The sequence below is a fragment of the Schistocerca serialis genome, chromosome 4 (genome assembly GCF_023864345.2).
Source record: "Schistocerca serialis cubense isolate TAMUIC-IGC-003099 chromosome 4, iqSchSeri2.2, whole genome shotgun sequence".
Lineage (NCBI taxonomy): Eukaryota > Metazoa > Arthropoda > Insecta > Orthoptera > Acrididae > Schistocerca > Schistocerca serialis.
Window position 1 is genome coordinate 754,569,279 of NC_064641.1, and position 12,546 is coordinate 754,581,824.

Below are 12,546 nucleotides of genomic sequence, written 5' to 3' on the forward strand. Positions count from 1 at the left end.
TACCATCAAGATCCCATCCTGTGATTCAAACTGACCTGCAGTCCCTTCTTAAAACCTCAGGCACCTCACAAGGACTAACACCTCAATCCATAGAACTTCTCACTCCACCCAAACTAGGCACCCCCACCTTTTACCTTCTTCCTAACTTTCCGAAACCCAGTCATCCTGGCCGTCCCATAGTTACTGGCTTCAAAGCATCCACCAAATGTATATCTGCCTTAGCTGATCAACACCTGCAACCCATAGAACAAAAGATTCCCCTCCTACATAAAATATACCAACCATTTCCTAGATCATCTGAAATCCATGCCCATCCTGCACCCACCACCACACACCTTGCTTGTCACCATTGGTGCCACCTCCCTCTATACCAACATCCCCCACGTGCATGGTCTGTCTGCTGCTGAACATTTCCTCAGTCAGTGCCCACCTGATTACAAAACTATGATGTCCTTCCTACTCACCTTAATCAACTTTATATTTACCAACAACTACTTCACCTTTGAGGGGCAGACATGCAAGCAGATCAGTGGGTACGGCCATGGGAACCAGGATGGCTCCTTCCTATGCCAACCTTTCCATGGGTCGCTTGGAGGGGCTTTCTTGGGATCCATAAGTCTTCAGCCCCAGGTTTGGTTTAGATACATTGATGACATCTTTACCATATAGACTCAAGGTGAGACTGACCTGCTAAAATTCCTGGGATCTCTGAATACCTTCTCCCAATTAAATTTCATATGGTACTATTCTGAATCCCATGCCATTTTCCTTCATGTTGACCTCGTCCTCACTGAACGCCAGATACCACATTAAACCTACCAACAAACAACAGTACTTATATTTTGACAGGTGCCATCCTTTCCATGTCAAATGTTTCCTCCCATACAGCCTTGGCATCAGAGGCAAACATATTTATTCAGGTGCAGACTCATTACAGAAATACACCATCATTCTCACCTCAGCCTTCACTGCACATAATTACCCCAATAGCCTAGTTAAAAATCAGATTTTCTGGGCCATCACATCCAATCCTGGTACGGCTGATCCCTCCACAAAACAGCTTTGGAGCACACCATTGGTGACTCAGTATTATCCTGGTCTGGAATGCGTTAATCAGATACTTCAGCGGGGCCATGACTTCTTAAAATCATGCCCTGAAATGAGATCCATTCTGTCCGAAATTTTGCCCACCAACCTAGAATAGCTTTTCATTGCCCGCCAAATCTCCACAATATTCTTGTCAGACCTCTTGCTCCTTCTGCACCTATCTCCCTACCCTATGGCTCCTACTGCTGCAAGACTTATCCTACACACCCTCCTACCACCACCTATAATAGCTCTGTAACTGGCAAAACATATATTATCAGAGGGAGAGCCACCTATGAAATGACACGTCATATACCATTTACCAGTTACATATACCAGTTACAGAACACTATTCAGCCTTCTACATCAGCATGACTACCACCAAATTATCAATTAGGGTGAATGGGCATAGGCAGAGGATGTATTCTGGCAACTTGCAATATCCTGTTGCAGAGCATGCTCTACAACATGACCTTCATGACTTCGGCACTTGTTTCACCACACGTGCCATCTGGATTCTTCCCCTCAGGCACCAGTTTCTCAGAACTCAGCAGGTGGGAAATAGCACTACAACGTATCTTTGGTTCTCATCACCCACCTAGCCTTAATTTACATTAATTTCTTCCATCTCAGCATTTCTTCACTTAACTTCTCTTTGCTTCACTCCGTTTTAGTTTTCTACGTCTTTCATTGTTTTTCCTGTCTATTTTTCAACATCCCACTCCCACCTCTATTACATACAATGCACTTAGCTTTTCGCTCTTATTAACTCATGCATAATGTTTAAGCAGTAATCTCTGTCTGCATATCACCTTGTCTTCCTCCTTTAAGCTTTCAGTTTTTCAAATCTTGTCCAATGCAGTCCCCAACAATCTGTCTTTTAATCTCATCCTGTATGGTAAGTCTCTCCTGACCTGCGGTTCTGGGTGACTTTTCCCTAAATCTACTCCTTTTTCCTAGACCTCTCCAGTCCTTTTCCTTCACCCTGCTTCCATCCCCTTCAACCCTTCTGCCTAAAGAAGGAGCCACTGGCCCCAAAAGCTTGCCAATTACAAACATCTTTTATGTGTGTGTTCTGCTGCTGCTTGGTGAGTAGATTTTTTTATCTATTCAATTATATAATATGTATTGTTAGTAGTTTTTTCTTGTTTTGTTGAAAGAAGTTATCAAAAAGGAATAAGACATGCTAATTAGCTCTACTGAGCGAGATGTAACATCAGTTTTACTAAAATATATTATACTTTAGGAGAAATAACTGGATCATATTTTTACATAATTGCAATGAAAAACAGATTGCAATTGAATTCTTTTTGAGTTACACAGTTTTCCAATATGCAGTACTGGATTGATGCGATCAACACCACCGCTAGGATGACAGACAACGATGATGACCAGCAGCAAGATGACCATGAGAGTGAAGAGTGAGTGAGATCATGAAACTTTATCAGTGAAAGATATAGCAAGAAGAGACAAAACTAACTACTTCATTGTTAAAAGTTAATAACTAAAGTAACAATGAGCACAGTCACTAATGACTTAGTTCATTGGTAGTCAACCTGGTCTTTACCATCCACTAGTGTGCATTCCAGCTTTCATGGGGGGCAGTTAGCAGTTGGGGGTTCAAGACATTTCTATTAGGTTTTCATAATATTTTGACATATAGTACTTGCTAAGTAATTATTATTATATGCTTTAATTTGTTGCAACACTGCTTTATACATTTTATAACATACAGTTACTTCCTTACTTCATAAATCACCAACACTGTGGAACTGGTGGCCAGTTAGAAAATTTTACTATTAACAGAAATAACAAAAGTAGGGGGATATGCAAAGAGGTTGACAATCTCTGACTTAGATTTTTTTTTTGGGGGGGGGGGGGGGCAGGGGCAATCTAATAGTAGATTTGCACAAGGAAATGCACCTGCAGTTAGAATATTTAAACAAAGAATTACACTTGCAGGTATCAAATCAAAATCAAGAGTTAAATCTCTGAATGAACATTTTACACAAAGAACTAAATAGTCACAATAAAAAAAATTAGTCCACTTGACAACTGCTTTTGCAGCTTCTAATGAACATAATACAGACAGCTGAATTAAATGTTAATTTGAATTTGCTTGACAAACAACTGGAAGGTCATATTGTGGAGTTGAGAGTAGAAATGGCACAGTTAAGATCAGATGTAAATATAATTAATGATAAATTAAACAATTATATTAGAAGAAGAATTGGCAAAAAATTACAGATGTCTGAATGAGAAGTTTCACAACAGTTTATAATCACTGCAAACTGAAGTCATGGAAATTGTGCAGGCAATGTCATCTGATGCAAACACCCAAAGAAAAGTACAGAAGGGTTTTATACATGTAGCCACTGAGTTAAGGGAATTCCACATTGTAAAGAACAGTTGATGTGCAACAGTCACTTGATTACTGAATTGAAAGAAACTTTCCATCAAGATCTGGGAATCTGGCTAGGTAAATGGGAGTATACATTCAGTACCTACAGATTTCGTAAAAACAGTAGTGAATACTGAGAATAGGTTACAGGAAACTAATAGGTAGATGGCAGAGATGGCTAACCACACAGATGTTAAAAGTGCTGAGAAAGTGCTTGTAAAGGAAGTTGGGATACAAAGTTGTAGGAATCATGCTATCACTAAAATTTCTCTCCACACTACTACTCAAAATCTTCCCAATTCTAAAATTCCTTCACAATAAGGACCCCAATCTCCAGATTTGCTCTTTGGATACTCTGATATCTTTTTATCATTCTGCACTGATGGAAAAGCATCTTTGAATGTTGATATAAAGACAATATTATGTATTTCCCCTTCAGTCTTGAAACATGGAATCTTACTGGATAGATGACTTCTGCTTTCTAGATGAAATTCCTCCCAGAACATGTTTGAACTTCCTATTGTCATTGTGGGTGACAGCCTGGCATTTCCTTTTCTAACAGAGCATAGGAGTTGGCATTATTGAAGACTGTGATAAACGTTGAGAAAGCTTATACTGTTCTTGAACTTCATTTGCCTCAGTTTCGCAGGACACTGCAACTATATTTCAGAATGGGGTTTCATAAAGAAATAAGTGTCATCTGCATCTGGCAGTGCTGTCAACAGATTATAATCACAAGATTCCTCTGGAAGGAACACCAATGGATCAGCCAACGGTCACTGCTGCAAAATTGGCTTGTGACCTGCTACAGATAATGCTCCCATCAATTTTTGTGTATCATTAAACATGCTAATAGGAAACAAATAGGCAGGTCATGGTGAAAACAATGATCAGAAATTCCTATCATGGCCTGCACACTTGCAGTATGTTGTTATGTTAAAGATTCAGTGTTTTTGCCACCTTCACCAGTAAACCTACCAGAACTACTGCCACAAGTCAACAATCTTTAGAAATCAGAAAGTAAATTAAAAGCTCATTTGTTACTTTTTTGAAAGCATTTCTGGCCATTACATACCTATAGGTGGCGAAATTATGAGTACTGCAAACAGACAAATACAAAAGTAAAAAAAAAAACTAGCTAGAAGCTTTCAGAATTACTACTTCCTTGCTGGGGAAGGAAAGGGGAACTGGTTGGGTAGATTCAAAAGGAAGGACAGGTCACTCACACTCCAGGATGAGGGAGACCTACCCGCTGTGAAGACAACAGGAGATAAAGATAAAAGAGAGGCACCAGAGAATAAAGCAAGAAGAAATACTGATAATGACCAGAGACATTAATCACTATCGGTACTGTAAAACAGTTGACAAAAAGTTGAAAGATATCTCCACATGAGGAATATTATATGTCAATAAGAAGCTGATGAAATAAGTTTACCTGAACAATGCTTTCAAGTTTTCAGGAAGTTCTGTGCGTCCAGCATATCCTGGATTCATTGTGATAAAAATTCCTACAGTTGGAACAAGACCAATCTGCTCACCCATAAAATTGAAGGTTTCTTTTTTATCTCTTATAGCATCCTGAAAACAGGAAATTTCATTGTTAAATATCTTAATTCTCATTATGTTCAAGATGTGTTAAAACATATTCCATAAGTTTCTACAATAACTTGATGGCAACAGGCAACAATTTTTATATTTCAACTTATCTATAGAGAGTATCACAAATAAGAATTTTGGAAAACTATACCTGAACAGATTTGACTTGCACAGCGACAACTGACAAAACTTCAACAGAGATTCGATTGAATTCATCAAAGCATCCCCAGGCACCCGTTTGTGCTAAGCCTTTGTAGATGTTACCGCAGGACTGGGGAAAAAATGTTATTTTTCACTGGTCACTGCTGTTTCTGTAGTCATTAACACGATGGCTCAATCAAAAATTCAGCCATATTTTAACCCTGAATTAGATTTCTCAGCTATATCTGCATACACCTCTGTTAAATTGGTATACTTTTAAAGTCAATAATTTGAGATTGTATTATATAATTCCAGTCATTTCAAATTTGTTTCCCGTGGATTTTAAAACATTACTTACATGTTTCAAGACACAAATCATGTTATTATTAACATAGCACATTTCATTTTATGTCACAAAAATTTGAATTGCACAGTCACTGAGTTCTTAAAAGAAACATTCATCAGAAACAAATAAGATAACAAATTCTGTCATGGGATTTTTAATTTCGAAAAATGAATAAAGTGGAATGGTTGGGAACAGAAAGGCTTTCAATTTAGCTAGTTAACAGAAAGACAATGAATTTGGCAAATGCTGATGTGGTATAAAAACGTAGAGAGATATCATAAAATGACATGTCTGCAGATGATACTGTGATTATAGTATTCGTCTAGGGAAATTTTATGAAGAAGCTTGTAATACATTTGGTAATTCTAGGAAGACCTTTGACAAGTTATTGAAGTTTAACACACAGCATGCCAGCTTAAGCTTAGACCTTAATTAAACCCACACATGCAGTTAATGGCTGCTGGTCTAGCACAGCAGCTAGCTTGTGTATGATAATTACAAAGTATCCCATGCAGAAACCAGCCTGGTTCTCTGCATCAGAAGCAGAATATACACTAATGTGACAAAAGTCATGGGATAGCATTATGTATATACACAGATGGCGGTAGTATAGCATACACAATGTATGAAAAGGCATTGCATTGGCGGAGCTGTCATTTGTACACAGATGATTCATGTGAAATGGTTTTTGCATGATTATGGTTGCACGATGGGAATTAATGGACTTTGAATGTGGAAAGGTAGCTGGAACTAGACACATGGGACATTTCATTGGGAAATCATTGAGGAATTCAATATTCAAAGATCCATATCAAGAAGATTGTAGTGAGAATACCAAATTTCAGGCATTACCTTTAACTACAGATAACACAGACACTGACGGCCTTCATGTAATGACCGAGAGCAGAGGCATTTTCATGGAGTTGTCAGTGCTAACAGACAAGCAATACTGTGTATAATGACATTGGATGGACCTTAGCTGACTGGAAAACTGTGGCCATGTCAGATGAGACCACAATTTCCTTTGGTAAGAGCTGATGGTAGCGTTTGACGCAAACCCCACAACGGTGTGCACAGTGTTTATATGGAATGGACTGGGTTCTCTGGTCCAACTGAACCAACCATTGACTGGAAATGATTATGCTCTGCTACTTAAGAGATGATTTGCAGGCATTCATGGGCTTCATGTTCCCAAACAATGATGAAATTTTTATGGATATCAATGCACCATGTCACTGGGTCACAATCGTTCGCGATTGGTTTGGAGAACATTCTGGACAGTTTGAAAAAATGATTTGGCCACCCACTGAGCATTTATGGGACACAATTAAGAGGTTAGTTTGTGCACAAAATGCTGCACCAGGAACATTTTTGCAGTTATAGGGGCAACATGGCTTAATATTTCTGCAGGGGACTTCCAACAACTTGTCGAGTCCATGCCACATCGAGTTGGTAGACTAAGCCAGGAAAGGAGGTATCACATGACTTCTGTCATCTCAGTGTACATACAGTTATAAGATGAATTAAGACACAACAAACTTAAATGATTCAGACAGGTGATGCATATCATTCCCATCTCTCACCATAAAAAAATGTAGGGTGTATCAAAACAATCATTTGCTTTGGCACATCTATATTGCTGAAACTAATAAACATATACAATGAATTTTGTTTCTTGATGAACAGGAAACTCAAAAGGTTTTTTCATACCTTTGATGTGTGTTTGATATGCTCCCCTTGAGATGCATGGCATATGTCAGTACACCATCCAAATACTGCAGTGAGCATGTCCTGAGTTAAAGCTTCCATAGCTGCTGCTATGCAATGTCGCAGTTCTTTCATTGTTATTGGTAACAGAGGCACATAATGAATCTTTTTTGAACCCCCACAAGAAATGATCACATACAGTTAGGTCCAGTGACCTTGGACACCAGTAATGTAAGGCTGAATCATTTGGTTCAGTGTGACCAATCTATCATTCAGTAATCCTTTGATTTAAAAATTCCCATACTTCCAGATGCCAGTGTGGCAGCGGCACATCCTGTTTGTAAATGACGTCATTTGAATAAGTTGCCAATTGTGGGAAAAGAAAGTGTTAAGGATATCGAGAAATGTGTTTCCTGTAAAAGTATTCTCGGCAAAGAAAAATGTACCACACCTTTTCCCGTGAAGCTGTACAAAACACATTAAATTTTGCAGAGTGCCTCTCATGTTATACAACTTCATGTGGTTGTTCTGTACCCCATATTCTCACATCTTGATGGTTCACTTTTCCATTTAAATGGAATGTTGCCTCATCACTAAACACTAAGCATGGAAGAAAACTGTCATCCTCTATCTTACCTAGAACAAAATTACAGAACTCCACACATCATTGTTTGTCACCTTCATGAATAGCTTGCACGTCAGATGGACATCAGGGGTATGTTGAGCTGTTGAGCTGCATAGCAAACGGACTTCGGCTGTTGCATTCGACATCTGTGTCAGACACTAAGGGATGGCCCGGCGATTTGCCTTTGCACAAACAACCTGTTTCTTGGAATTGTTCATGTCATTGTCTAACGCCCCTGTGCTGTAGGAGAATCCATACCACACCCAGTCGAAAATCACACTGAACAGTTATTACTGACCCGCACTGCGAGAAATGTAGAATGCAAAATGCTTTCTGTTGTCCCGATACCATTTTTACTAGGACTGAAGTGGGTGCACACTACTGCTACCTGGTGGGGACCATGTAAAACTCTCAAGTTTGCTCTTTCCAACAGTGCATTGTTCGCTCACATATCTCAAATAACATATTAGTTATGATTCTTTCATATCAGATGATTCTTTTTGATACACCCTGTATTTGCAACACTATAAAGATCACTCAGGCATATAAAGAATTAAAAAATAATAATTGTCTGACTGCGGATGGGTGATCTCTCATTATTTATAGACCAGTCATAGGCAGAATAAACTGCATATACAAAAAGAAGCCTGCTGTAGCTTTGTTTTATCATAAAATAATGATGGTAATCACGTATATAAAAGCATAATTTAGTCTTACATAACTAATGAATGTGTTACAACCTTGTAATCCATTTGCTCTGAGCAGTTGAATACATAAACCATTATGCCCAGTGCTCTCCCAAGGTCCTTTGTAGTTTCTGTCTTTCCAGTACCAGCAGGTCCCGCTGGCCCTCCACCCATCACTAAATGCAGTGACTGCGTGAGAGTAATGTAGCAGCGATCAGTCAGTGGTGTTATCACTAGTCGTGGAGTATTGCCAAGATACTCATGTGAATATCTGAACTGTGCATCACAGATGTTGGCAAAGCAGTCCCGTTCCTTTTCATCCCATCTGCGTGGCAGTTTGTAATTATAAACAAGTGAATGCAATCAAATTATTTTCATCCTAGTTTTCAATATTTCAAGAGAAAAATGAATTTTAATTATTATTTCTATTGTTATCTAGATAGGCATAAATTTATATTTATAGGCTATGTCTCTTACAAAGTAAATGAATTTTTAGGGTCACAGACTAATTACGAGCAAATGTAACTACTAAAACATCACGTAAAAGAACTAGTTTTTCAATGAAAAGAAAAACATTGAACAAACACATAAATGTTCCTGTGAGGGTCCAAACACTCATTCTGTACTTCTGCTATTCGCTGCATGGCAGTGGCAAATAATACCATCACTATTTTTTATGGATAAAAAAGTAGCAAGTTTTCTATACACAGAATCTTTAGCTGCAAGAGTTACATTTTAACAGTGGCTATTTAATATTGAATAATGACAGAATTCACACAAGCCTCATCTTATGAATTGGTGGTTATCTGTACATAATATATTTTATGTTTTTTATGTAATTCCTTTATTCATTCCATATATTTGAAGACTGTTCTTCGTACAATTTAAGAAATACAGCATGTGTGTGTGTGTGTGTGTGTGTGTGTGTGTGTGTGTGTGTGTGCATGCAATTAGAAGAATTAAACATGTTTCTCCATTATTTTTTTCATAAGCACTTCTAGTATTTTACAACACGTGACTGGAATGGTCATATAGCTAGGATATGACAGCAGAAGGACACAGAAATAAATGCCCTACCTAATGGATTTCAGAATATAATTACAGAAGAACTAGAAGAACCGCAAAAAAGTGCCTCCCACAAGTGGACAGTACTGTATGAATGCAAGGGACGGACATGCATTTTACACCAGTCAGTTTATTAAACATGAGTCAATTGTGATTGTTTAGTGATCTTTCAGAGTTGAAACCAAGCAGCTGATCTGCCTGAAAAAATAATTAATTTTGTTACAGTAATCAAGTGAGAATGGCATCTTGCAAGCTGAGAAGGAATTAGACTAACTAGGAAAGTCAACAGAAAAGATGGAGTGAGATTTGAGAAGCATTCATCACAAACTGAGTGCAGCCTATGCAAACATAATGGGCTAAACTTGTGGTAAGTTCCATTGCAGACAGATTTTTTGCCATTGCCCTTGCGTTCAGTATAGTTTTTTGCCTATCCTATGAAACATAATTTGTTAGTCTTCATCAATGCAGCTCTTAGCAAAGTGGTACAAGTACTCCCCACATATGCCAAACACCAGTTGCACCTGGTATGGACATATGAAAGCCAGGCTCTGTGAACATATCATTTCTTACAGTCAGGCTGGCAGTAACCAAAGCCTGTTACCAGACAGCACACAAGTGCCCCGTAAGCTCATAACTTCAGCATACTGTGGTTATACTGACAATTACAAAAATATATATTGTTTATGCAACTCAGTAAAATAAACAGCTACAAGTCATGTAGTCATGCCATCACATGATTATGAATATTAGCATCACAAACCCTTGATTTGTTTGTTTGCCAATTATTGATCACAATATACTGCTGGAATATTTCTGTACCTGAGAGGTAAAGGAGTTGCCACTGTATTGATTACAATTGTGAATACTGCTGGAATATTTATGTACCTGAGAGGTAAAAGCTAAAATCCAGTTTTTACAGTTTCAACTTAATTTCATATTTGTAATGCCCAGACACTGGTGGAAGACAGGCAGATTTCTTGCTCCAGCCCAGGGCTGATTTTGGCCATGTTAAAAAGGCACATATCCATTTCTCACGTGGAGATAATAGGGCAAAAGTGGAACTACCATCATTACACAAATGGTTACCATACTTATCTGCTCCTACAGGATGCAATGGAGACACCCACACTTTTACTTCTAAACACAGAGTGATGATAATCTCTGGACTTTTCATGCATTCTCACGATAACAATTGGTTAGTAAAGAGCCTTAACAGTAAATGATACCAGCCATTCTTTTCATGCAGTTTTACTGTTAGCAGTTAAGATTTAGTAGGAAATTATTGGATAAGAAATTATTGAACAGTTGAGTTGTTCAAGAGCAAAGTTAATTACATAATTTGCTCTACAGCAGAAAGAGCAGAGTGAAGGTATGTTTATGTTATTCAATACAGCTTGTTTGTTATTAATAATTCCATCCTATGATACCTGAATTACCTCAATACTCACTGGTACAGTTTCAGATGCAACAGCCTGTACAATCATAGTAAAAACATAAAGCGCTGATTTTATTGGTGGCATCATTACATTACTTTACTAATCCTTTCAGATATCATGTCATCCATTACCATTTCTTGTTCTGAAATCCATCCATGTCCTTCAACAGAATCTGTTGCTGGGGAAAATGTATACAACATTGCATTCTATTTTTGTATTTCTGCAGAATGATTGCACTGTCACAATTACATCTACATCTATATACATACTCCACAAGCCAAGAGTCATTTCCTTTTCTGTTCCGTTCGCAAACAGAGCCATGGAAAACAACTGTCTATATGACTCGATGCGAACCTTAATCCCTCTAATCTGATCCTCTTAGTACTTATGCAAAATGTGCATTGACGTCAGTACAATCACTCTGCAGTCAGCCTCTAATGCCAGTTCTCTAAATTTTCTCAATAGTGCTCTTCAAAATGAATTTTGCCTTCCCTCCAGTGATTCCCATCTGAGTTCCCAAAGCATCTCTGTCATACTTGTGTGGTGTTTGAACCTACTGGTAACCAGCCTGGCAGCCTACCTCTGAATTTCTTCGATGTCTTCCTTTAATCTGACCTGGTGCACATCCCAAACACTTTAGTAGTACTCCACAATGGGTTTCACTAGTGTCCTATATGCAGTCTCTATTACAAAAAAGCCACACTTCCCTAAAATTCTCCCAATGAACCAAAGTCGACCATTCACCTTTCCAGCTACAGGCCTTATATGTTCTTTACATTTCATGTTGCTCTGCATCTTTATACTTATATATTTAACTGTTGTGACTGTGTCAAGCAGCACACTACTAATACCGTATTCGAACATTATAGGTTTGTATTTTCTCCTCATTTGAGTTAACTTACATTTTTCTACATTTAGATCTAGCTGCCATTCATAACACCAACTAGAAATTTTGTCTATGTTATCTAGTATCTTCCTACAGTCACTCAATGACAACACCTTCCCATACACCATTGCGTCATCAGCAAACAGTTGCAGACTGCTGCTTACCCTGTCTGCCAGATCATTTATGTAAATAGAAAATGACAGTGGTCCTATCACACTTCCCTGGGGCACTCCTGACAATACCCTTATCTCTAATGAACACTCACCATCAAGGACGACTTACCGTACCTTCTCTAACAGTTGGCAGTATGGTACCACGTTAAATGGTTTTTTGTAAATCTATGAATATGGAATTTGCCTGTTGCCCTTCAACCATCGTTTCTCATATGAGTAAAGGGCAAGCTGAGTTTCAAATGAGCGATCTTTCTAAAACCATGCTAATTTGTGGACAGAAGCTTTTCCCTCTCAAGGAAATTTATTATATTAGAATTGGGAATATGTTCAAGGATTCTGTAAAAAACTGATGTTAAAGATATCGGCCTGTAATGTTTCAAGTCCATTGTTTTACCCTT

The 12,546-nt window shown here is 38.2% G+C and overlaps 1 protein-coding gene across 1 annotated transcript in view; it reads right to left on the bottom strand.

The window, feature by feature from the left end:
* LOC126474748 (dynein beta chain, ciliary-like) overlaps positions 1-12,546 on the bottom strand; it is a 734,368-nt gene that overhangs the window by 378,884 nt on the left and 342,938 nt on the right. Inside the window, exons 34-36 of the mRNA XM_050102225.1 lie at positions 8,643-8,913; positions 5,235-5,354; positions 4,923-5,065 (exon numbers count right to left, since the gene is read on the bottom strand). Of these exons, the coding sequence (XP_049958182.1) occupies positions 4,923-5,065; positions 5,235-5,354; positions 8,643-8,913 (534 nt within the window). The remainder of the gene's footprint in view (positions 1-4,922; positions 5,066-5,234; positions 5,355-8,642; positions 8,914-12,546) is intronic.